The sequence below is a fragment of the Alosa pseudoharengus genome, unplaced genomic scaffold (assembly GCF_046254945.1).
Source record: "Alosa pseudoharengus isolate Yale_2024_CS ecotype anadromous, Long Island Sound unplaced genomic scaffold, YU_APseudo_1.1 YU_APseudo_1.1_scf_16, whole genome shotgun sequence".
NCBI classification, from domain to species: domain Eukaryota; kingdom Metazoa; phylum Chordata; class Actinopteri; order Clupeiformes; family Clupeidae; genus Alosa; species Alosa pseudoharengus.
The window spans coordinates 5,605,470-5,633,248 of NW_027468630.1; the positions used below are offsets into that span (position 1 = coordinate 5,605,470).

General features: G+C 42.4%; 1 protein-coding gene and 1 long non-coding RNA gene across 16 annotated transcripts in view; both read left to right on the top strand.

Annotated features, from left to right (window-relative positions):
* The window catches only part of LOC143125406 (uncharacterized), an 86,370-nt gene extending 71,449 nt beyond the window's left edge, over window positions 1-14,921 (top strand). For 8 of the 15 annotated variants that reach the window (XM_076286839.1, XM_076286852.1, XM_076286849.1 and 5 more), the window contains 4 exons: window positions 7,538-7,648; window positions 8,012-8,042; window positions 13,966-14,041; window positions 14,206-14,921. In XM_076286839.1, coding sequence (XP_076142954.1) covers window positions 7,538-7,648; window positions 8,012-8,042; window positions 13,966-14,041; window positions 14,206-14,235 — 248 coding nt within the window. In that variant the 3' untranslated portion in view covers window positions 14,236-14,921. Of the gene's footprint in view, window positions 1-7,537; window positions 7,649-7,774; window positions 7,797-8,011; window positions 8,043-13,965; window positions 14,042-14,205 lie in introns of all 15 variants that reach the window. The other 7 variants (XM_076286844.1, XM_076286842.1, XM_076286846.1 and 4 more) reach the window with 7 other exon arrangements.
* A 4,577-nt stretch (window positions 14,922-19,498) lies between these two features.
* LOC143125408 (uncharacterized) lies at window positions 19,499-21,372 on the top strand. Its single transcript, XR_012987254.1, has 4 exons — window positions 19,499-19,866; window positions 20,507-20,574; window positions 20,819-20,929; window positions 21,060-21,372. It is a non-coding gene; the product is annotated as an uncharacterized LOC143125408 (long non-coding RNA).
* Window positions 21,373-27,779: the final 6,407 nt, after the last annotated feature.

Sequence of the window (27,779 nt, forward strand, 5' to 3'; positions counted from 1 at the left end):
TTAAAGACTTCTGACAGACAGATGTAATCTCTATGCATAGTGATAATCCCATTTTTGTGGCATGTTGACCTTCATTCACAGAACCTGGGTTATCTACATAACCCTTTGTTCTATTTCATGTCGGTCAACAGCACACCACAGTATGGGTCAACACTATACCAGATTAAGTCATGCGGGGGAAAACCGCAGTGGGGACAATAACCAAAAGACAACAGATATCCAATAATCCATTTCTTTATTGTTTCACAACAGCTGTTAATAGTGAATACAACCACCAGGCGACCTAACGCCCTGAAGGAAAATGAAAAATGCTCCCATCTTAGTGATGTCCTCCTGTCTGCAAGACAGAGGCAGCCACCGTTGAAGCTACAATAAGGCGATAAAATCGTGCAAAAGTCTGTGCTGCTGTAGCACAAATATCTTCCAGTGAGGCCCCTCTGAACAGTGCCCAAGTGGCCGCCATACCAGTGGGTGGTGGAATCCCCATTTTTTTTATAGGCCAACTCAATTGCCTTGATCAACCAATAGGCCAGCCGCTGTTTTGAAACTGTCTGGCCACGCATCGACCCCCCATAACAAACAAACAGCTGGTCTGTTTGCATAAAAATCTGGGTACATTCAATGTATGACCTCAATGCACGAACAAGGCATATAATATATCTAGCACTGTCTGCGGACTAATGCGGAGGTGGGTGAAAGGGGTCTATGATAAGTGGCCTCAATACAAAAGACTGTGGAAGGACCTTTGGTAGGAAAGCTGGGTTCAGCAAGAAGATCAATAAGCTTCCCTCACCTAGCCTAAGCAGACATCCCAATCTGCAAAAAGTCATTTCAGGGAGGTATCTCGAGAAAAGAGAAAAAAAAACTTTACTTTAGCCTACTTACACGTAGATACTGAAAAACAGATGAATAGCTTATGTTTGTTAATTAATTGTCTCTAGTCAGTACACCAAATAAGGAATGCCTATGGATAGAAATTATTAAAATATTATTAATTAAAATATGTAGATTTTGGTAGTTTGGTCTTTTCATGTAGCCTTGGCAACTAGCCATCTAGTATAGGCCTGAATAATATGCACATGAAATGACACTTGTTAAATTCACCTCACCTGTCTTTTGCAATCATTTAACCCTCCATGTGTCACTATTACAAACATTGCAGTGTGCAAGACTATCATTATTGTTTTACTCTTATGAGACAAGGGTACAGTTTTTTGTAGTCTGATGAAATAGGTCTTAAATTTTCCTTTTTGGCGGCACTCTGCCTCTGCCGTGACCCTCCTGTTCCTAGATACCCTGAACTGATTCATTTAGTTTGGGAGAAAAGAGATAAAAGCCCACCTACACTAAAAACTGGTTGATTTAGCGAAACAAGCCAATCAGGATGCTGAACAGGCACACACGCACCACCGCTCTCTCACCCTCTCCGTCCTATGCGCGCTACACAGATGCACATGCGATTCGAAGTCCCGGTCTCGCGTGCACGCTTTTGCTCGCTCGCTCTAGATTCCGGGAACTTCCGGGAGACTTAGGATGTCTGCCTAAGGCATGAGGGATGCACCGACAAAGCCTGCAACTCACTTACACGCCTCGCTGAAGTGATGGCCAGCAGGAAAACGGTACAAGTAAGGAACTCCAAATCTATGTTGGCCAAAGGTTCAAATGGAGACTCTGTAAGTGCCTCCAACACTACCAGTAGATCCCATGCAGGGACCAACCGGGGCTGTGATGGGGACAGCCTTTGGGCCCCTTTGAGAAATCGCACAAAGAGAGTCTGAGACCCAACTGACAAGCCCCCCACAAGGTTTTGGCGGTCAGATATTGCAGCTACATATCCTCTCAAAGTTGACCTTTCTCTAAGAGAGACTGGAGGAAGGTCAAAACCTCAGAGAAACTGGTTCCGTCGACCTGGGATGGCACCAGCATACAAAACTTTCCCATCGACCAGCATAAAGTGCCCTCGTAGAGGGTGCCCTAGCTGCCTGCAATGTTGTTAATATTGCCTGGCCTAACCTGTCTGGTTGCTCCCATCCAGAGGCCAAACATGCAGCCTGAACAGACCTGGGTTCAGGTGGCAGAGCCTGTGTCAACATGTCCCGCCTGAGCGGAAGTCTCCATGGAGACCCCGCAAGCAGTGATATCAGATTCGGCATCCATGACTGGTGTGGCCAACCTGGGGCTACAAGCAGCACCCTGGCTCGAAGTCTCTGTACCTTGGCCAGTACTTCTGGCATAGAAGGCCCTGAGGCCATTCGCCTGCCAGAGCATCCACCCGCAGAGTCCCCCTGGGGCCCTGCATTGAGTACCGCAGCTGGCAGTGAGTGGACTTGGGCGCAAACAGGTTTACTTGGGCTTGCTCATAAGCCCTCCAGATGGCCTGCACTATGTGCTGGTGCAGTCGCCATTCACTGAGCTTCGGATACCCCCCCACCCCCCTGGACAGAAGGTCGGCTGCCACATTGTCTTTCCCAGCCAGATATACTGCCCGTATGGAGAAACCCCTTGCATGGACCCACTGAAGGAGCTAGTGGGTTTTCTTGTGCAAGGGAAGAGAGTGTATCCCACCTTCGTGATTGATGTAGGCCACAACTGTGGAGCTCGGGGCACTGCTCCTAGCGTGTTCACATGAGCCCCTTGCCATGCCAGCTCCCAAATGCCCTGGACTGGATAGACCCGCCACAAGCCCCCCAGCCAGTCATGGAAGCATCTGTTGTTATGGTTTCCCTTGTGCCCTGCTGGCCAAGGGGTACCCCTTCCTGTATGGATGTCACTGAAAACCACCAGTTTATGCTTGGAATGCATTCTGCATCCAGTTGTAAACCTCTGCCGGCCACTCTCGTAAGGACTCACCCTGTTCTTTGAAAAACATTGCTGCAGTGGCCTCATATGGAGCAAGCCTAACGGCACAATCTGAGCTGCTGCTGCCATAAGGCCAAGCAGCCTCTGACCTCGTCTCACGGTTATCTGAGTTCCGTCCAAGAGGCGGGCCAAACCTGCTGCTGCTGAGTTGTCAGACAAGCTCTCATTGACATGGAGTTCAGTACAGTTGCCTTACTTTTCTCCCTGTTTAGCACAAGTCCCAGCTTGAGGAGGTGTTCCAATACTGCCTCTGATCGCTCTTTGCCCGATCTCAGGTAGGCACGCAAATTAGTGAGTCGTCTTAATAATTCAGGACACAAATCCCTTGACAACAGGGTGAAATCAGAGCTGCATCAATGCACTTTGTAAAAGTGCAAGGAGCCAGAGACAGACCAAAGGGGAGAACATTGTACAGAGTGGGAACAACCCTCCGAAAACATGGGGGCTTGGTTCTTAACTGTAGCCTGTACCCTGACTCCAGTGTACTTATCACCCATGGGCAACAAGTACACTGGTGCCAACAAGCAAAGTGCTGAGGTGTGAAACAAGAAGTCGGAGGGTGGCCACCATCATGGAAGGGACCTGAGGCCACCTTTGTGGCCCCTTGCTGGCTTTGAAGGCCTTTGCTGGTGAAAATAGCCTTGACCAGACCGGCTTGGACCTGCCACTGAAGTCCCTGTGGACCAGCCTAGCTTCGTGGGGCTGAATGGAACCAGCTGCCTGCTGAAACAGAATGTCCTGCCCTACCAGCTTGACCCACCGACCTAGTGATGCTCTTTTTGACTGCTTCAGGGCAGCCTCTGATGGCGTGCCAAAGACCTCCCCTGGCACAGTTGGTGCAGACATCACTGCCATGCAGTCCTGGACCGGCATACTGGACTGGGATAACCACACCTGGTAGCGTGCCTGAATCGCTGAGGCCATGGACTGGCCTAGAGCCTGTGCATGGGCACTGGTTCCCCACAACAGTGTATCCACTACTTGTAGCATCTCTGATACCTCGTCAACAGGTGCAGCAGAGGCTAAATCCTGCAGTAACCCCTCCAGAGTAGGGAATTAGTACATGACAGCCTTGCGGCCAATGCCGAGGCTTGATATGTCCTCCGCAGCTGAAAATCTTCTGCCAGGTGCTGGGACCAGGATTTTCATGACATTTCGAAAAACCACTGGCAGCAAAAAAGCAGCGCAGCTCACCACAGGTTGGCTGTAATGTAGTGCCCAGCTCAAGTATATCTGAAAAGCGACTTCAAATTCATCTAAAACAACTTATTTGTGAATGTCTGACAACTCCTGCTGCTGTGGTAGGCTATAAGGACAGTCACGTGCACGCGCAACAAAACCAGTAAGTGGAGAAACCAGAAGACACACAATACCGGCACCGCATGTAATTTAAATCATTACAAGCTAAGTGCATGTAAGCGTGTTTTTGCATGTAGGAAAAGTTAGTCAGTTTAAATGTTGCAGGGATGAATCAAAACAAAAATCAATAGTTCTGTGTAATCCTTGTGGATTCACTTCGCTAGCGTGGCGGTCATAATTATGGTGGAGAGGTTGTGAATCTTAACATCTGAACATTTTCAACGGAAATATTCTACCAAGACACTAAAAGTGGATCATGACTGGATCATTAATCAGGTCAATGAGCCAAAACAAACGACCGGATCAAAACAAAAATGGTTTACTGAATACGAAATCAAGCGTCTGCCATTGCCATCTCAATCCCCTGATTTAAGCTCCATAGAAAAACAATGGGGTGTGTTAATTGTCAGGCTGCTGAGTAGGTTGGGACCCAAATGCACGACAAGTCTCGAGAATACGTCCAAACACAACTTTACTTTTGGGAACACGGGCAACATGACAAAACTATAATGACGAAGCAAAGACAAAGACAACCACAAGACCTTAAATACACAGGAAGGTAATTAAAAGGACACAGACGATAGGGCAAAAACAAGGAGACACAAGGAGACACAGGTGAACATGGAACAAGGCACTAATCAGACTAATAACTTAACAAGACTCAGGTGAGGGGCGGAGACATGAGACAGGGAACAAAGCCACATGGCAATCTAAACAAAGGAACACATGGCACAGGACACAGGAAGTAACAAAGACAACAGGAAGTAAACAAGAGAACACAGCAAACTACAAACTAAGAGTCCCAAAAACCAAAACACAAACTCCAAACCGTGACAGTTAATATTAAATATATGTTATTTAACAGGCATCTTGATTATGATTCCAAGCAGTATTTTAGTCGTGAAATATGTGTCGTCCCCTGTTCAATACAACCAAATCCACCAATACACAGGCAACACACAAGATTGACTAATTTACTACAAAAGTTTATTTGAACAAACACAAAAATACAGGACTGTTGGAAAGTAGGCAGATATAACAGGGCATCACCGGGATAGTCACTCCCCCAACTAACACACAGGCTAGAGAACCAAAACCCACCCCAGGTATAAATATAATTTCATGCAGACCCATAGCAAGGTTAGGTGACTAAACACAGCATTAATTGGCACATCACAAGTTATAGCACATCAAATCCACATCAATTCATTAAGCCAACATCACAGTGATTTCATTCCTCACCAGAGGGGGGCAGGGAAGGCAATTAACCAAAGGTCAGCAGATGGCAACAACCCGGTCCTGGTGTCCCCAGCCCAACCCATATAACAGTCCTGCACACGCTAATATAGACTTCTGTTCGCCTAAGTTTGCCTACAAAAAAGCTGCCATCTTTGACATCCGGTATCTGGTGATTTTTCATATGGGAGAATAACATGGGGATTTTGAATGATCACACCTTTACAGGGCAGCCGTGGCCTACCGGTTAGCACTTTGGATTTGTAACCGGAGGGTTGCTGGTTTGAATCCTGACCAGTAGGAACGGCTGAAGTGTGTGCTTCACCTCACTGTGTGCTGAGTGTGTTTTACTAATTCACGGATTCCAAATTTCCCTCACTGTTAAACTCTCGCAGGGATGAAAAATTCTGAAATGCAGATGTTTTCCTAAACACACTTTTGTCCTCTGCCTTCGAGTGGCTGCTGTGATCTCTGGTACGTGAAGGCGGCACACTTAGAATTTTGCTGCCCCAGAGCTAACTTGCAATGCAACTTGCCATAGGTAGTTAGCTTCAATTAACAACCGGATCTCCTTATATGGGCAAAGATTTTTGTTGTGCTGTTGTGGTTCTTTTTTGTAGGCAAACTTGAGACCTCTGCATGAATCACCTGAGTGGTTCGGAGCACCACCGCCTCGCGAATCAATAGTGCTGCCACTGGGGTGTGGGGGTGGGGTGGTTACACTAGATTTATTTCACTAGTAAAGCTTCCTGTCCACTATCTTAGATGCAGTCTTGGCACTTCACCAGGAGAGATCGCTGTGGAAGCTGAGGAAGCTTATAGATAGATAGATAGATAGATACTTTAATGATCCTCAAGGGGAAATTCAAGATAGCTTATAGTAATGAAACCATTTTCTAACAAAGCTTCATTTGCCCATCATTATCTGCCAACATACGTCGGGCTAGACAGTGCAGCCTATACAGACCCCCCTGATTGAATTACTGTCTCTACGTGAGGGCGCCGGCATAAACATCAATGTATATATATCAATACATCAATGTATTATATACATATAAAACCATACACACACACATATATATGAATATACAGGACACTTGACATATGATCCCTCAAAATATTTTACAGAAATATGCAGAAATACCTGAAAGAAAGTAAAAAAAGAAAATGAGTGTTTGTCTCTAAGAAATGAAATGCAAAGCCAGACGATCTTGTCAAAATCTTTTATAAAAAATGTGAATTGTGCAATATGCAAATCAGCCCTGAATTTGTATACTGCATTTAATGATATTACTCAATTAGATTTACTCTGGCTTACTAATGCTTGAAACAAATTAGAAAGTAGATGTACCGCAGAGCTGTACAAAATATGACCGCCGCCCAGTCCAGCACGTTTTCCACAAAAATAAGTCACGCTGAAAGGCATATATGATTCTAACTGTCTCACTGAATTGCATTATGCACACTCAATTCTCACTGGTATCTGCTAGACAACAAGTACCAAAACATGATTAGTTCATAAATTTCACATGTAAAATACATTTTATACAACCCCACCCCCATCTCGCCTGTTCATAATTCTGAGAAATTCTTGAATTGTGTGCATGTGTGCGTGTACATGTTTATGTGTGTGTGTGGGTGGGTGTGTGTGCGTGCATGTGCATGCATTTATATGTCTACTGTGTGAGTATGTGTCATACGTAGGATTACTGTGAATGTATGTGTGTGCGTGTGTATCTGTTTATGCACATGTGTGCATATGGAATGGGTTTACATGACCCCTGGAGGCAAACATATGCAAAAAATTGGTCATCCTAGGCCCTACGGTTCTCAAGATATTCACAGAAAACTGTGTCTGCCCTATCCTCCTTTCGGGGGGTCCTTTCGGGGGGCTACAGATCAAAACGAAAAACGATGGTTCCATGCTATCCATGTGGGGTTACATGCCCACCAAGTTTCGTGTACCCCGGTCTTACAGTGTCCCGGGAATCCTTAACGGAAATTTGGACATGCGAAAAAGAAAAAATCTGACTAAACCTATATGACCGCCGCTTCGCTGCGCGGTGGTCATAATTAATTTCAGTGTATGTATGCATTGCAGTGTTCCGACCAGTAGAAATCATTCCACTGGCCTTGATAATTCCTGCCGAATCCATTTTTCTCATCCTGTGGATATGCCCTCAGACAAGATACCGTAAGTACTGATTGTGGGGGGGGAAATCTGTCAATTAAACAAAATCAAAACCATTCACAGCAGCTTTAGTTAAATGGTTTGCCACTGTCAAAGTATCACCTTTGCTTTAATTTTTCTCTCTCTCAGTAGGCAGAGGGCAGACAGATGCGTAAGTACAGGCAAGATGAAAAAAAATCTTGAGGAGAATTAATAAACAATATGATGAGCTTTGAATGCAACATGATGAGATTTTGCAGAATTAAAATACCCTAACCTTAGCTTTTAACATTTTAATGAGAACAGTATAGTCCTTATTCTATTTCACACTTTGTTACAAATAGTACATCAAATGACCCTCACTGACCTATGTCTTACTCTCCCTAGACCTGCAGAGGAAAACCGTGTACTCTTACAGGTTTGTTTCTGTATTCTTAGAATATATTTGAACATAGGCGTGTTCAGATGATATGATAGACATCCAAGTCCAGACCGAACTTCCCGACCTCAAATGTTGTGGGCGGGACTAAGTTCAGAATGGCACCCAGGCTAGCCATGTGGTGTTCTTTTGTTTAAAGCGATGGTTCGGAGTAATTTCACCCTAGGGTCCTTTGCACCATGACCCCGAGCCAAACATCCTCCCAGAACCTTTTTTCCCTTGGTCGAACCCTGGTCGAGTAGCGCTGTCAGAAACTAATGACGTTCTGCAGTCGTGATGGAACCAACTTTTATCTCGTAAATTACCCCACTAATAATGCCCTGAATGGTACGAAACTTCTGCTGTAGTACAACTATGACCTTAAGTCCAATAACGAGGCATTAGAAAGTTTGTAAGTACACCAGGAGTTTATTTAAATAAGACTTGCCTGATTATCTGCTACTATACCGCTGCGTCGACGTTTCTTCCGTGATTTGGGAAAAGCCTGTAAAAGTCCTTGCAGGAAGCGATTACATAAACGTTTTTTGGTATATCCAGTTTTTAATATTTTTTTCCCGAAGTGTTTACAACTTAGTGTTAACTAATAATTGTTGCAAACTGGACTACGAACAAAATATTAGTGCATTCCTGGATCTACATCCTTATGCATGCTTCCTGCAAGGACTTTTACGCGCTTTTCCCAAACCACGGAAGAAACGTTGACGCAGCGGTATAGTAGCAGATAATCAGGCAAGTCTTATTTAAATTAACTCCTGGTGCACTTACAAACTTTCTAATGCCTCGTTATTGGACTTAAGGTCATAGTTGTACTACAGCAGAAGTTTCGTACCATTCAGGGCATTATTAGTGGGGTAATTTACGAGATAAAAGTTGGTTCCATCACGACTGCAGAACGTCATTAGTTTCTGACAGCGCTACTCGACCAGGGTTCGACAAAGGGAAAAAAGGTTCTGGGAGGATGTTTGGCTCGGGGTCATGGTGCAAAGGACCCTAGGGTGAAATTACTCCGAACCATCGCTTTAAAACACTCAACAATAATTGTAGTAAGAATTGTAAAATAAGATAATTCTTACCTTAGCCTGGATGCCTGCCAAACTTAGCCCTGCCCACAACATTGGAGGTCAGGAAGTTCGGTCTGGACTTTTGGATGTCTATCACATCATCTGAACACGCTTAGGTTGATTTTGTTTGCAACAAAACCGATGTGGCTAGAATCTAAACAGATGGGTTCTAAGACCCCATAAGAAAAATGCATATTATTTCCATGCCTTTCATTTACACGAAAATTGAGGTTTTATAACTGAAAACTATTATTTCTGAAAACTTCGGCCAAAGTGGATACGTGGGAAACGGTTTCACTTTCATCAAGGGAAAACAGCATGTTTGCATTGTATCATGTTGTTCCCTTGTTTGTTTGAAATCTCTGATTGGCCAGCTGTTTATAGCATGTTTGTAGCATCGGTGCGAAAGGAATTATTTTTCAAAATGGAGGCGATATCCGTTTTTCCGAATAGCCTACCCTGCTACGTATTTCATTGTCTTAGATGTCGCTGTCAGGTGTGTTAAGACATTTGTGGAGAAGAAGGATGGTTTGGTATTCTTCCTACAACTCACGGTAAGCTATTTCGTTGCTCAGGGGCTCGTTTCTAGAAAGCGTTGTTTGCTAACTTGCGTCGCAACCTTGGTAGTTTGCTCCATCGTTCTTGGATTTGGTGTTTCTAGAAAAGGGAGTTTGAACTCTCAATCGCAAACAAGTACGCAAAGTTTGGTCATTTGAACTACTACCCCTGGGCAGTCGCACTTGTGTCGTCCCTTGGTAGTTCCAGTTGGTGTCCAGAGCGCCTAACTAAAAATCACAACTGCCTAACCAAAAAATACGACGTGGATGTTTATCTCGTGACTCAATGATTGATCTGATTTGATAAGTTAGTATTATAGGCTAATCTTCACAGAGACTTAAAATCAGCACAGTGATAAATGGTGTAGTGGCTAAAGCAGGTGACTTCCTAGCAGGTGACTATCCCAGCGTTGTAGGTTCGATTTTCTTATGATGTGAAATTTGCTTCTCGCTACCTGCAAGTGAACTAGTGTGACACGTAGATTCAATTGTTTTTGACTGATGTATTGTACCTATGGTCTCTCGATGTAGAGTAACTATATACATAAATATGTATGGTCAAAACCTATTGTTGTGTCTCGTAGGCCTACTCTTACTCAGAGGTGAAAAGAAGAGATAGGATGCAACTCCGGCCGAGCGCGTAGTGCACTGACGCGCTGCCGTTAAGCCACGAGACAATGGATAACATTTGCGATATATTTTTTCCAACATAGATATTTAACACAAATAATGGCACATATTGGTCGGCTTCAGTAAAATGTTTTATATACTTGCAATAGTTTTAGGTTTTTGCAGATGGCAATGACAATGCCAGCATTAATCACTGGGTTTAAACAGACTTTCTAATGTGGAGACACAGCACTCATTCATAGAAATGCATGGGGCTAGTAAGTCACACCAATATCGCCGTTGTCTACACATATCCCGTATCCTGTATCCCAAAACGTCGACATGTGAATACATTGAGCCAATCGTGGTGTGATGTGAATACATTCAGGCAGGGCCCGAATTATCTTTTTGTCTTAAAGGGGGTCTCTCTATCTCATAAAAAGTTGGCACACCCCGCGCATAGCCTAACAAGGCGATACAATTAAATAGCCTAGGCGCGAGTGGCGCTTTTGCGCAGTAGCCTATATATGCGCAAGATAGGCCTAGACACAAGCACACAATAGAGATTTTTCATAGAAATTGATTCCTTTTAATTCATTTCAACATATTATTGATTGTAATATTCCATATTTAATTTCAATTTCACAATACAAAGATAGACTAAAGGATTTACTCTGAGTGCCATTCTCAATTTCACAACGTAGGCTAACTCATTTGAACCAGACCACCGTCTCAGATAGGCTATCCTCAGTGTCAAACACAATAATGCATGTAGTATAACTTATACACAGGGAAAATGCACTAACTGGCAGAAAATAATTAAGCCATTGCAGCCAAACTATGTTCTAGTATTATAGGCTAATGTGCACATAACACCTGGGCGTTCAGTCGTCTCGTGTGTTGAACCATGGGAATAAATAGACGAACGATTTTGGAATTTGCACTGAGATGTTGTCGGGTAGCCATTGAATAGGCTATTCCGCCATCAGAGATTGCTAACAGGTGTTTCAAAATATCTGGGAACTTGCCGGAGCTCTGAATGACAGAGGATAGCTACAGATCAGTTCACAGAATCACTGAAGTAAGCTGCATTATGGGCCATAATTTATGGCTTTGTTAATCAACATAGAAGAGGCGCAAGTTCAACAGCAAACAGGACTTTTCCGCACGTATCAACCCATGTAGGCTAGCCCAATGAACGCCTATGTAAATAAACATTCTCATCAAAGCAGGGTAACTTCTTCAGACTTGCGAGTGCTGTCAAATCGATCGTATTTGCTCATATAGTCTAGTGGTGTGGTGGTGAAGTGTCATCATGCTGCGTTCAAGAGCGTAGGGTAGGTCTACGTCCCGTAGTAGCCTATATTTTAATTTCACGTCTGTAATGGTAAGAGATCGCACAGGGATAGATAATGAGCGGCTGTTTAAGATTAAATTACAATGCCAGACACCTTCAGATATCAGAGACCCCCTCAGATTTTTGACTTTGTTGCTTTCATGGGAGCCAATCCTCACTCTATGGGAGCTCGGCTCCCTCTGGCTCCCACGTAATTCGAACACTGCATTCAGGGATGCAAACGGCGCGCCTTTTGGCGGATTCCGCCTTTTTCACGGCTGTCTGGGGGACTTGTGTGAATCGTGCAGATCCGATGAGTTTTTCTTTTTTTGGGGGGGGGGTTGAAGTGTCTGATTATAATTTCATAAAAGTTAATTCTGTATTAAAATGACTAAATGAACACATAGCCTACCGTTACAGTCCATGAAACATAGGAAGTGTAAGACAACACTAAATCAAAAATCCCATTGGCTGCGCACCATTATCTGACTGCTAAGGGGCTGCACTTCACTGCAAGGATTTAACGTTACATCCATCAGTCCGGGATCCAGTAATTTTGTGTCGCGCTTGGTCTTTTTTGCAAGAAAAGTAAGGTTAACCATATTTGATGTCTTCTAATCAGATAATTTCTACCATTTGCATTGTGTAATGGTTAGGTTGTCCTAATGTGTCACAGTCTTTACAATAATTATGCCAGGTTAGTGCTAGGTAGCATACTAACGTTAGCGCTACATTTTACATGACTAGCAAAAATACAGTTGGATTTTTTTTTTTAACCTTGTTTGTTGCGTCAGTCAGTTTAGTAGTATTCCGGGACAGACTAGCAGTATTTTATCCTGTAGCCTAATATTTTAGTAGCAGCCTAACGTTATATCCAACTCTACCCCCTTTCCAATGTGTAGCCTAATGGTAACGTACTTGTGCTAGTTTTAGGCTAGCAGCTTGTTGACGTCTAGTAGCCTAATGAGCCGCTGATCTAGGCTTTTTCGCAAATACAACCTGAAGTGTCAAGTGACGAACTGACTTATTTTCAATGACACCTACCACATAAGGGCGAGAAACTGATGTGTGGGCTTATCCTAACAGACAGACTGCACTACTGTTGATACATTTTAACTGTACATTTTCGTGCAGAAGAACGTTATTTTGGGGCGCATTGAGAAAGGGGGCAGAGTGAAGTGAACTATTTTGCATGTTATGATACTGTCAGGTCTAGGGTAACACTATGGCTAATATATGCAACTTTTCATTTGCAGAATGAGAGAATTTGATGAGAGTGAGGCACTAACAGTTAAGAAAGTGGATGAGGGTTGTAAAACAAAGTGGAACTGGTCTTGGTTACAGCAGGGATGGATTAGGGGGCCCTGAAGCCCAAGCCTTTGCATGGAATCATTGCCTCAATATCAACAAATCAGGATGTAGGCTATGAATCTGATTGAATTTAGTATTGGCCATCCCCAAAATGCACCAGAATACAGGAAATCACATCAGAAAAATTAAAAATGTTCTGGGGGAGGACCCCCAACCCCCCCCCCTCCCACATATACGGCAATAAGTGGGGGGCCCTTAATACATCTGGGCCCAGGGGCCCGAAAGTTCATAATCCGCCCATGGGTTACAGGTTGAAACGGAGATTGATGTCAAGACAGCCAGACACAAATTCAAAATGTCAGACTTTTAAAAAAAAATTGGAAAAAAAGGGACATGCCAAATTTTCCAGCGTTGTCTCAGTATTCTTTACCTTTAAGAATTTCCAAGAACTGGGACATATAAAGAACATTTTTGTGTGAATAGGGTGAGCCCTGGATGGCAGAGGTGGTGGCAAAATGTAATTACAGTATATGATATTTCCTGCGGGGGCGTGGGCTTCGATAATCTCACTCCTTTTTGACCATACCTCTGTTTGCATCCCTGTACATTGAGCCAATCATATGGTGTGTTGTGAAGACATCGTGCCAATCATGTGTTGTGATCTCACCACTGGAGCAACTTTTCTAGAAACGACCCCCTGATTGGGTAGGTCTATCCAATTGAGTGCAGAGGCATTTCCCCCCGTATCGGTTGAAACACGCCCCATAATTACGTCCTAATGGAGCAGTATCAGACTCGTATGCTGACTAGAATTTCAGTATAACAACGTCAGACAACAATTATTGACGTCTAGCCCCATTAAGTTATGTGAAATACTTCTGAATGATTCTTATCCAAAGTGACACAAATTATATTCAAAATATTTAATATGCATATGCCAATGACTCAATCTATTCACCACACACATTCCTTTTCAAGAAAATGTGTGTGAATGTGTTTTATGCAAGTTTATTTCTTTCAATTTCAAGAACACTCCTGAATATGAACACGATCTGGTCAGATCATTACAGAGCAATGAAAATTGATCTTCCACAGATGAGTAAGGTAAACTAACAACAGTCAGGCAGTGGAACAATCAGATTTTCAGCAAAAGAATTGCTGTGGGATTTTGTCACAGGTTCACTGTATAGAACTCTGTCGTTTTACTGTTTTTACAAGTTCGTAACTGGTTGCACTGTCTAAACCTAAATGCTTTTTTTTTTTTAAAGGTGATGGATGAAACCGAAGCTGTCGTATAAAGGATATGGCAGTGAAACAATGGTGCACTACTGGCTAAGGAGACATTCCATAAGGTTTACCAGCATGAAATTATATTAGATTTGACATATTTAAATATTTTTTTGAAACTTCACTTAAATCAGCTTTAGTAGCCTAATAATCTGTCTTTACATTAGGGTAAATAGCCTACTGTAGATTTAGTTAAAGATTTTCATGCTAGTTATTATGACTGCCACTAGCATAGCTAGCGTAGCAGTCATATAAGGAAAGGTTTTCCCACGTTATCAACTTCCTGAATTTTTGCTTAACAATTCCTGGGACACCGAAAAACCAGGGCACACAAAACTTGGTGGGCTGATTTCACTGAATAATTAGAGATTGCACCTAAACTAGAGATTGAGGACACAGTTTTCTGTGAATATCTTGAGAACTGTGAAAGTTGAAATTGCAACATATACATGGCATTTATATACTGTAATTGTATTTGTAGAAACTTCAACACTATGTCTCCGATTGAATTTGGAATCAGCTATGGCTAGTCTATATTATACTTAACTTTCTAAATGTTTCGATGATCTGTTCATTCAAAAATGCTTCATTTTCAAATAATCAGTTTTTCCATTGTAGCTTTTGAGCTGCTGTTGTTGCAGAGTAGAGGCTTTATACTGTATTTGATGTATTAAACATTAGTTGTTTTTTTCTGGCATGTTGTGTGTAAGCATTTGTAAATAAGGCAAAAAAGAGCCAATTGTGGAGAAAAATCAGACAGTAGTTCAAATAGTTCAGTGGACAGTGTAGTCCATTGCCAAAAATGGACCAGTAGAACATGCTGAGGGATTATAACATCCTGAGCTCCATATTGTGATAATCAATACATTTGGTTGTGTGTCCAAAGATTAGAAGATGTCAGTAACCACCTGTTAGGTGAGCTCTGGTGATTCAGCTTGTAACTTATTATTAAGTTACAAGCTGAAGTAACTTAAAGTTGGCATGGTTCTCCAGTCAAGATATGCCAGAAGAGGAGGAAATCAATGGAAAACTTCACCCACTTTTTTTACCAACTACTGCTCCTAGACTGTTTGAGCTATCAACGCGGTTCAAACTCCAAAAATTCAGGCCTGAACCGGTGTAGTGCGCGTGTTACTTTCGTGTCGCTGGCCCTTGTCGTTTTCGCGTTATTCCCGTTTTTTGGCATTTTTTCGGCCCCATTAAAAAAAAAGGCGGAATGTTCAGGATTTGAATTTGGATTATGACATCACAGCTCTAATTGCTTAAAGGTCCAGTATGTAGGAAATAATGGAAAATAAACTGTAACCATTCCAAAAATCATCACCATATGTTGTCAGAGAGTGAGGAAACACGATGAATTGAAGTAATGGCTTATTTGACAACATTACTCTAACCCGTGAAACCCCGTAAAACCCATGAAAAAAAATCAGTTACGGGGCGGAATCTCTTGGAATTTTCGTTTATGTTTTGAACGATTAATTCTAGAATAGCGTATTAATAATGGGCTGGCGCGTCCTCCTATTTGGGTTGCCAAATTAGCAAAGGCCAACTGTCAACAGCTGTCAGTTGTAGTCATGAACGCCTACAAGAGGCAGGCAAATTTCCAAAATTAAAACAAGAAACAAATTAAGTGGACATCGGAGGAGCTTCCTGAGATGGTGACGTCTTCGTCAAACTAAGAATATCAAGTCTGACGCAGAGCTGGCCATATTTCTCCACAACAGGTAGCCTATGCTAAACTTCATCTGCATCGCTAACTTCAGCTAAATATGTTACGTTGGTTAGAGAGGTATTTTTTGTTTTCACTGTTTCCATAATGTGTAGCTGGGTCATGGCTGGAGAAACGTTAAAGCAGCTGCAGGTCAACTAACGCTAAGTCTTCATTACATCTGGCAACCTAGAAGAGGCTTGCGTCTGGTAGTCTTGAGAACGTTCACCAGTGTTTTGATTTTGGCCTACAGAACGTTCGTAAACAATCCTACAAATCGCACCTTTAAGCTTGCACCTGGCAGAGTTCTAAGCCATCTGGCAATGTCTAATGGGCTGGGCTGGGCTCTGCCATCTTTTTTTGAAGCCAATCTATGTTCATACAGGTCATTTAAAAAAAACAAAAACTTTTTCCCAGTCCATTCAGCCCAGTTCATTGCCCAGCTAGCTCCATTCAAACTTAGTCATGTATACAGTTGTATAGATTATAACATTGAGAAACACACATTCATTCAGATATTATGCACATCCACGCAACACTACTATTCAAGTTAAGTTACTCATCATTGCCCGGCAAGAAATTCACAATCAATTAAATTTAGGCCGTGGGGCGATTTCGTGTTTCTGAACTTTTTTTCACGATGGAGGCGCCAAGATTTTATGGATACATTCTACGTGTATATTCACGTTAGATACAAATTGTTGCCATTTACAGCTAATGAACATATTTTTTTTATCGATAACTTTATTCCACATTATTTTCCAGGCAAATAGACAAGACCGCTATATTTTGGGTCCTAAATGCATGACGTTTGTTCCTTGTCATCCAATCGCGTTCTTGGAATTACGCCGGTGTGGCTTGACCCGCCCAAAACTGTAAACAAACACCCGTGTCCAACGTGAAATATTTGGCCTTTTTATTTGGATAATTTTTAGGCTTTTGAACTCTTTACTCAACTTTATATAAAATGAAAAGAGTATGCAACTTAAACGAATATGGGTGTAGAAGTAACGTTTACAGCATAATGTATGATGGTTGTTTTGTTTCTTTGGAAACACTAATAAAAGTTTTTCATACATCTTGGAATTTGTATTTCATGCGAGTTGTATACATCTATCATGTCATGAAAAAGCCAGGAAATAGCCTCTTCGGGCACATGGTACCTGCATCACCTGCAGCCATGAACTTCTGCATGCATGTAGTGGAAGTTGATGGACCAATAAGCCCATTTACAGCTATAAGTTTCATTCAGCCAGTGTTTCTTCGGAAAGACCTTGCCTGTAGAGAGAGTGTTGTTGCAGAAGAGGCAGTGCAGAGGTTTAATTTGAACAGCCAGGAATCAACTGCTGTACCAGACAACGGTGGCTACCACAGAGATTGCTACTGCCATGTCACAAATAAAACTAAGATACAAAGAGCACAAAAGAGGAGAGAGAAGGAAGCTTTATTGCAAGAAAATGCAACAAAAGGTTGGTATCAAAAGTTGAACCATTAAAATGAATGTAGTGTTAACTTCAATGTTGAATTCAACTTGCCCTGTAAATGAGAAAATAAATGACAATTAGTGCCAAGTCTATTAGGGGACATTTTAAGGAACCAGTTTGTGTTAAATTTGAATGATAGGAAGGACTACAAATACAGTACCTACATTCACACCTTCCTGCAGCCTTTGTGTTAATAAGACAGGGACGCACATTTATTCTGCAGTGGATTATGTTAAAATGAAGAGGAACACTATTTTAGTTTCCCATAAGCACTGCCCACACAATTTGATCCAACAGCTAGTATCTGTCAATGAATGCACTATTGTTGAGAGTAGGCAACACAACCTAAATCTGTTGTCTTCTGTTTAATGTGTAGGGCTAGAGGTAGAGGCAGAGCTAGAGGATGGTTGTCTTCTGTTTAATGTGTAGGACTAGAGGTAGAGGCAGAGCTAGAGGATGGTGAGGAAGGTTGTCTTCTGTTTAATGTGTAGGGCTAGAGGTAGAGGCAGAGCTAGAGGATGGTGAGGAAGAGGATGGTGAGGAAAGTCCATCAAAAACTCGGACTCTAAAGTCACACACCAGTGGTATTTCTACATCACAACGAGCACCACACCTACTACCTGTGCAGTGCATTATCTGCAGAAGTAACAAATACAAGCAGGAAAAACACAGAAAGAAAAGGTTAAAGGAGAAACTTGCATTATGTGAAACACTGCATGCTGGGAAACTGGTTCTTGCCGCTGAAGGCAGAAAAGATGAGGCTCTCCTCCTTCATATTAGACAGGGTTGCCAACTCTCACGCATCTGGCGTGACACTCACGCTTTCAGCACCAATCTCACGCTCTCACGCACACTCAAGAAATGTCACGCCAAATCCATTCTTTTTTTTTTGCAATCCGTTCATTTTGTGTTGATCGATCACTAGTCTAGCCCACAGCATTGTTTCTAAATGACAGGATACGAGTTTAAAAGGCATACATATGTCTAGACCAACAGCAGGTAGCAGTGGCGTAACAAGCCAATGGTGGGCCCAGGTGCGAGAGCGCTACGCGGGCCTCAAACCGACGAAATTTGGCCCAGGATTAATTAGCTCTGATACATGCAATACACATTAAGGGTGACTTCAATTGTTTATACAAAGGGCCTGAGGCACCAAAGTAGTTTAGTAGTTACAGATTACAATTTCAAATAAAAAACACACGACTATCCATTGCATGTAAAAACACTAAAAAAAATTGTATTAACAGCGTGCAGGCCAGGGTAATCTAATATTACTGCATTAACATCAACTCGCATGGAATTATGGGAACACTCAATGCGCCTCTTCAACCCTCTGCTGAAACTGCAAGCGTAGATTGCTTGCTTATAAACTCGCACTGCGCAGAAACAAAACTTAATGTAGCCTAACTTATTTAACCGTCCAGAAACCAAATAAAATAATTAATATGCATACAATCCCCAAGGCCATCTTACGAGCCTTTCGTTGTGCAAAATCGTCAACGATGTTCCCAATATTTAATGCTCTGGCTCTGGTATTTTCAATGGACAGGATAGCTAACCCACGGAGCCTCTCCTGCCCCATGCTGCTCCTTAGGTATAGGTCTTAATAAGTTTGAGTTTGGAAAAAGATCGCTAGCTGTTGCCACAGTCACAGGCAATGCCAGAAACAACATGAGTACACACCAGTGGCGTCGTTAGACCTGGGCATTCGGGGCTATAGCCCCGGATCCTCTGGGGATAGCCCCGGATCTATGGGCCGTCAACAACAACAAAAACTCTAATCGTGAATGAAATAAATAGCCCCGTAGAAGAGACTTTTGTGTTTGTGTCCATTGTGTGCATTAACAGCAGCGCAAGAAAATCTGACGTGATCTGGGCAGGTTTAGAATCATTTGTTGCAAAATGATGCAATTTCAATTCTTCTCTACGCTATTACGCATTGCTGTTTCGTGCTTCTACTAGCCTTAGCGAAATAAGTGTACAGAAGGACAAATGGATATTAGAAGTTTCTTTAGAGAAAAAAAAGGGCAGAGCAGGGACAAGAAGTGGAAACTCACAGTGTGTCATCATCTCCCGCAACCCACACTCTCAAAAATAGGGGTACGGTTGGGGTACATTTTTGTTCTTTTAGGTACAACTTTTGACCCTGTACCTTAAAGGGAACAAAATTGAGCCCCTAAAGTACTAATATGTACCGTTCCTGGATCATTAATGTACCTTTTCGCAAAGGGACCATATTTGTACCTAAGGGTACAAAAAGTACATGGCCTGTCACTCAAAAGTTGTTGGGGGAGGAGATTCGGGACGGGAGCAACCGTTATTTTCCCCCTCAACTTTGTTCATCTCACTCACCAAGAAATGGAGCAACTTTCAGTGAGGAGCTTGGTGTGAGAAAACACATGTGCAGGATGGAATAATCTTTGTGGAAGAGGAGGCAAAGCTATTCAGAGGTAAGGTGTAGTTGCAATTTTTCGAAATTTGGTTTGTACATTGTAAATAGCCTACTGTTACAGTAATGGAGTCAGATTGTTGGCTTAAAGGCTAACATTAGCATTCGCTAGCAACTTAGCCTAGGTTAGCTATGAATTCAGATATTTTTAAATGGAGTTCAAACTCCTTCAATAATGCATGACTATCGTGATAAATGGTAAGGAAATGATTTGTGTGTGTGTTTTATCTACTATTTCCCATGTCAATGTTAAGTTTTTGTGGAAGCCATTAAAGCCAACTTTCACTAGCAATCATTATCCTAACTAGCTTAGCCCATAGATATATGAGCATATCCTAGCACTGTTAGCCATACATACTTGCTAACTTCCCTGAAAGGCTGGTTTAATATCAACGGTAGTGCAGGTGAAAGAAGCCTGGTAAGTGCATACATGCAGTAAGCATGATCACTCTCAACACTGTCATTTTGTTTAGGTGAAAATTAATTAGTTGAGTTGCCTATGTTCACCAGAACATCCTGGTTGTCATTGCTTATCTAGTTAGAAGCTAGAGGGAGCAACTCAGAACCATTCTATAATGTTATAAAGTTACTCAGAGCTTGATAATGGTCTAAAGTAAATCTAACGTTAATCCTTCTCACAGATACCCACCAAGGCAGAACATGGCCACTTGGAAGTAAGCTTACCTTTCCTAAAGGATCTAATGGCTACGTAAGTTACCCAACTTGGTGTTTTTTTTGTAATGGTATTTTTCTTATTGATGTTAAATACATATAGAAAAGTATTGCATAATAAATTATGCAAATTATAATAATACAGACAACTTTTTGATTTTTTTTTTTGTCCAATAGCAATTTATATATTGGTTAAGATTATCTTTGTGCTATTTCATTGTTGTGTCATTTTGTTTAATTATATTATTCTATTGCATGGCATTTGTCTCTCAAACACATAGTGGAGCAGGCAGCTTTTGTTCATGAAGATACGGTGAAAAGGAGTAAGGAGAAGTTTGGGAGAGTCAGCCGGTCCATGGAACTTGTAATGAATCAACGCTGATCTATGCCAGGTGAGCAGATTCATATAGTTACATACATGTATTAGACAAGGTATTTTACACAATCTGTCTGAGGCTATTTATTTGTGTGGTTGAAAAAAATCTTATTCTGAGGTTTGTGTTTGCATTTTGCTTCCAACAGATGTAAAACCCCTGCTGTCATTGGTGAGGCTACCACTGCTATTGAAAATATGTAAACGTCCTGTAGATCAAGTAAGGTTCCAGTCTAAGTCAAAGTGGATATATGCAGAGGAACAGAAGTTGAAGAGGGGGAAAACAGCAGCCTCTACTGCTGTTGACCTTTACTTAGCACACTCTCCTGAAGAATATGTTGGATTTCTGCCAGTTTTTGAAATTGAACTTTGGTGCCTTTTGAGACTCTTGCCTTTTTAGTGGCTCGCCTCATGATTGGAAGGATTGGAGTGTGTTTTCTGATTGATTGATTTATTGGTGAGGTAATGGAACATTGTAACAATATATTGTACATTTTTACAGGCTTGCTAATATTTCCCAAAGGCTTGCACATTGTTTTCTGAGATACTACTCTAAAATGTCGCTATATGACTCATTACATCACACATATCGTTCACTCAATTCTATGGTGTATGCACTGTGAATGAGATCTAAGATCATAGCTACTAAGTTACTGCAAGGACTTTGTTAATTTTGCAACGTGTAATGGTTATGGCAAGCAGATACTGTATTTTCATCACTGTCACATACACGAGTATTAACATGAACTTGAAAGCATACAAGGTTTGTTGGAGTAATTACTAGCTCAAATATTGGTATTTTATAGATCATATAAAGGTGTTAGTGCTATCGTGCAAATTAATATATTTTTTTCCTTCTGCGTATAAACACAATGTGGCTATTCAGGCAAAATATTGTAAACCAAAGTGTTTTATTATTTACACTTACATTAAGAGTCATAACATGTTTTACGTGAATATGTATATTGATATGGATATAAGATATTTTGATGTTTTGATATGAATGTGTTTTTAATATGAACATGTTAACATTTATTGTACCTGTATTCATGTGAAGTATTGTGTGTAATATCCCCCCAGAATAAACATTTAAATGTACTTATTGGTTGTGCATATATTTTAGTTATACCACCTTAAATTTTCACTGGGGTTGTACCCTTGAAGTACAGAATAGTACCTTTTAAGGGTACTATGTGATAATGATATATACAGGTACATTTTAGTCATTGCAGGTACACAAGTGTACCTTGATGGGTACAGATGGCTAGGGTACACAAATGTACCTGCATTCATAGGTACAGTATTGTACTTCAAAAGGGTACTGCCCCAGCGACAAGCATTTGTACCGACTTAGGTACACACTGGTACTTCCATTTCTTAGAGTGCAGGAGGACATTTCGATCAGCTCAGTTTCAATATATCGTGATTTACTATTGAATCACATGCGCAGTAAATATGGTAAACCTGACTTCGTTTGAGGGGGCTTCCAAGCAATGCATGTTGGGCTTGATTTTGACAGAATGGAACTTTTTCTTTGGGCAAAAGTTCGTGATAGCCTACCTACACAACCCAAATGCATTGCTTTCAAGGCACCCATAGCCCATGTAAAAATCTGGGGTATTTCTGTATGTATTCTGATGTGTTCATCTGTGTTACTTTTGTGTTACTGTGTGTAGTATACAACAGGGAGAGGTTCATATTATTGTACATGACTGTGCCTTAGGCCTGTGTACCAGCAGGAAGGTCATACAGGCCGATGTTTAGGAACATCTGAGGAACATCAGTGATAACATGGGCCGAGGGAGACAGCATGTCTGCCTATTCGGGCTAGTATCTCCATCTGGCCAGGGCCGGGTTTTGTACAGTGGTTGGTACCTTCCACGTTGGCATGATTTACGTTGATATGATTTTAGTATAACAGGCTTTGTCTCAGGTTTGGACTTCGAGACGGATCGAGGAAGCGACTCGGGGAGCATCTTATGCCAAGACGCTCAGCAGCAGCCCGCTTCTACTAACTACCACACCTGTTAGACTCTGTGCAGTTTTACTGTTTGAGACTTAGCCTGTGCTCGGTTACTGAGTGTTGTACCATCTACAATAAATTCTTTTGATCACCGATCCTGATCCAGCCGTCAAGCTTTATTGACCATCTTCAATACAGACATCAGAACTAAAACACAACGCAAAACGATCGTGAATCCAACATTTGGTGCCGGCGAGGTCAGACTGAGTCTTCGGGTTCAAACAGACTTCGGGTTCAAACAGACTTCGAGGGCAGATTTTGAAACTTCACATCTGTAAGAAGAGTCTATTTTGGGCCCCGGGCTGACGTGACCAACCCCAGCTGGAAGCCTACCAAGAGGGAGGACGCTGTGTGTGTGTGCACCCGCCGCAGTGAAGAAACTCTGACCAGGTGAAAGCAAAGAGTTTTTTCCTCCTCTGTGCGTGAAAAGAACCAAGAGTAAAGTTAAAAAAAATAGACATAATTTAGGGAGTAAATTATATTTTTTTTATTTAAAGCTGCACATTAATGAGAGTATTGAAGTTTGTGTCATTAAGTGTTTTGACAAGTAACATACCTATATACCTATATCAATGATTGATGAGCTCTAGACGTCATTGGATATAAGGAGTTTTCTGATAAAGTAAACGGTTGAAGTGTACACATATTTTGGGTAATTGGAATAGATTCGTGAACGAATTAAAAGAAGTAATCGATTAACTACGGACAAGCTTGGGGGATTAAAGCTTTTCTTTTTCTGTACTGCCATTACATGCTAAGCTGTGTGGGTTTTGTGATAAAAGCTGTGTGGGTTTTGTGAGTTGCTGTGCGGGTGCCGAAGAGAAAATAGAAGGAGTTACTGTTGCTACAGTCATTATTTTTGCTGAAGTGAACGGTGTGGTTGTTTCTCAAGGTCTTTGTTTAGTTTAATGGCCTAAGACTAAACTTAGCGTTACAGTGATACAGAGAGGAGACGAAATCACCAGAGGGGGGTGTTTTGGTTGTGCAGTAATTGAAAAGTGGGATAGGGTTTCCAACCTATGTTTTTGTTGACTTGGTCAACTGTGAATTTAACGAGAGATCGTTAAAGGTGTGAATGAGACATTAATTTTTGTCGTTGTCCAGCCGTTTTTGGGAGAAAGGAAATAGTCTGAGTTAACTGGAACTGACACTGGTGAAATTTATTGTTGTGGCTTCATGCTGTGAGTAAAATAATTTACCAAGTGCCAGGTTACCGAGCGAGAGAGATAGAGAGAGAGTGTTTCCTTTTCCCTGGCGGGAGCAGCTAGAATGTGTGTGTGTGAGTGTGGAATAAAAAAAAATAAATAAAAAGAAAGACAGACAACTTGTGAACAATTGAGAGGTGAACAAATTACTAACCAAATTTTCAAAGTGCAAAGTTGTCATCACTATATCACTACCACATCACGGGAAAATATAAAAAATATATTTAAAAGGATCACGTCACTGCACGAAACACATAGTACAATTTAATATTTAATGATTTGATATCAGCACAATCCAGATATGGTTCTTGGTAGGAAAACTAAGTTGCAGGCCTTAGCTGAGATACACGACTATGTGTCAGATTGGATGGCAGTGAAATTACAATTGGGCAAATTTGAGAAAAAATTACAAAGAAAAATAGAAAAGTTGGAATTAGAGATCCGAGGCAGGATTTGGAGAACAGAGAAGGACAGACGTGATTTGGAGGAACAACTCATGGAAGCGGATGTGTTGCCAGAACAGAGTGAAATGAGGCGAAGAGGAGTAGTTTCAGAGGCCCACTCAATGGGGAGGAGCCAACTCCTCCCATACACCCCGGCACCTATTGTGGGCGGGGGTCGCAACAGGCAACCAAGCACCCGCCTCAAACCGACTCTGCCTGACTTGGACTCAACAGCGCCATATGCCATGGTGGAGACATCTAGAAGTGCAGTGGACATTGATAAAGACAGCTTCATTGGACAGAATGCTGCTGTTATGGGAACCCCACCTGATCAACAGCCAGCAGGTGACACGAAACAAATCATTCTGGCCCCATCAGCAGCCAATGCTTTCTACAATCCACAAAGACAAGAAAGAACGTCTGCAACCAACCATCATCAAACTGCTCCACTCCAGTATGGCTATCCACAGCCACTAGCCATAGCTTCAGTACCTCCTCCCCCATTGTTGTTACCAATGCCACTGGCTACAAGCCCTTACCCACCTCACCCACCTGTCAACTCTTTACCTCACCCACCCCCACCTCCCTCACCCCCACCTGCACCAGTGAATGATGGGGCATCTACATCCAATGCTGCCCAGGGAGCGACTGCTCCGGTAAGAAGGCCTAAGACAATGAAAACCAGGCCAGCGATGGAGGACTGGGATGCCTGGGATGAGTCAGCTGACGAGGCACTTATATGCCCTGTGCGCACAGTAGCCACCACCGACGGCGTGTCTGTGCTGTACCAACCAGCGAGAACCGACAACACCCTCTATGCTACTGCCTTGCTTGAAGAACACATCAAAATTGAATTCTTGATTGATACTGGCGCTGAACGTACAGTCTTTTCATCCAACATTTCCGACCTATTGAAGAAACACGAAATACCTCTGTCAGGCATCATCAAGACAGCTGGTGGACCAACCGGAGAAAAATGCAGTCTGAAGCAGACAGCCCCAGTCACCATAGCCATTGGAGAAGGATATGGAGAAGTCTTGTGGAACCTGAGAAGGCTAAAAAGAGAGGATCTCCTGGAACATCCAGCATGGGCTAAGGGAAAGAATGACTGTGGACTGTTGGAAATGGAACCTGTCAGACTGACTGGAAAACCACCTCCGTGTGTGAAACAAAGTCCCATCAAGAATGGACAGCTTGTGGCAGAATTGTTGGATGCAATGCAGCTGCCAAAAGACCTGGCAGTGATCGAAGTAAAGGCACATACAAGGCAAGACACCATTGAAGCAAGAGGCAATGCAATGGCGGATGCGGTGTCAAGAACAGCCGCAAGAAAAAGAGAGGGGGGGGATAACGAAACGACTAACGAGAATGGACACGGAAATGGAAACACGGACGGATCTAACGGTAACAGGAAAATTTTTGAAAATGACGACGAGAAATGCATGATGAGAGTGACAAAGAAGGTCAAGGAAACATCTGAAGAGGGAAAACGGGAAAGTTTGGCCAACATCAAAGACATGCAGAACAGCGCTAGCCGAGAAGAGAAGTGGACTTGGATTGAAAATGCGGCGAAGTTCCATGACGACAACCTGTGGAGGTTTGGAACACGAACAGTGGCTCCAGAAAGTCTTCTGCCATACCTGGCGACGCAAATTCATTCACTTGGACACGTGGGAGTGGAGAAGATGAGGAACAGATTCATACAGGTCTGGTGGGCCCCAAAGTTCACAGCAACGGCCAGGGACATCGTCAAGCGGTGTGCCACCTGTCGGCAAAACAACCACGACAGAAAGGTCAAGCTGCCAACATTGAAAACACCTGCTCCACCAGGGCCTTTCAGAGTTCTTCAGATAGATTACATCACTCTTCCAAAGTGCAAAGGCTATCGCGACGTTCTGATTGTTCTGTGCCAGTTCTCTAGGTGGATCGAGGCGTTCCCTGCACGATCCGGAACTGCACTACACACTGCCAAAGTCCTTGTGAAAGACATCATTCCCCGATACGGTTTGCCAGAACAGATCTGCTCAGATCAGATTTTGTTGATAACACAGTTGGCAGTGAAGGTCCAGGGTGAGAGAAAAGTGGATACATGCGAGCCATTGCAAACTAATAGAACCGCCTGAAACATGACGCGCTTGGGTAGGGTACGAATTCTATCTGAGGTTCCGCCGATCTTCTTTTAGGGGTGAGGTGTGAACTAGAGGGGGGAAGATTCATGGGAGACTTTCATTTTGACCAGGAATTTATGACGTCAGGAGAAATTAAAGGTTAGGGATCCGAGGGTAGAATCTTTCCTTTGAGAATCCGAACATGCTCAGAGTGTTGTGGTAGTGGACTCTTCTTGACACAAACTCATGTTATGAAAAGTTATAGACTTAGATAAGTCTTATAATTGATTTTGATGATTAAATATGTGTGATTACTGATATATGAAATGTTTAATCTGAGGATACAATTACAATTGCCGATTTTTGAGAATGATTACAGTTAAGCTAGATCAAGAGGGGGGAGTAATCCTGTAGTCCTGGTTCTAGAGGTTGGTTTCTGGGGACACCCGTAAGGGAGCTGAACACGCAGCAACGGGTTAACCGGGGACTCACTGGGGGACCAGGGTTGGGAGGTTGCTACACCCCTATAATAGATGATTATATATACTATTGTTTTCATGACTATCCTTCAACTGATACTGCTCTTTCTTTTCACTCCACATGTGCCTATGAGGTTGCCGGGAGCCACAGACAACATCTGGGACAGAGACTTTGCCTTTGAACTGAACTGTTGCCTGCCGGTCTCCTGCACTTCTCCCCAAAAAGACTCTGTTTCCCGAAGGAATCCTCAACTCCATCATTCTCTAACAGCGATCAGCTCACTGAATTCTGTGTTGTGTAACTGTTCTTGTGTGTCTCCTTTATCATCTGAAAATGTCACCGAAAATGTTGTTTTGTTGTGCTGTTATCCTGTGTCACCTGGTTATTGTTACTGATACTCTGTATGACAGCCATCATGATGTGCACAAGGACAACACTTTCCTGAAGACGGCTCATGGGTTGGCCCAGGCCAAGCGTAAGCATTCGTGTTGGGTATGCGGGTTAATGCCATCTGCCTCTGAAGTGTATCCTTACATAGCCATCCCCTTTACCATCCCAGAGTATGTAGCAGCCTTTAACAGTACTACAAATGGTTCCCCTGATGACATCT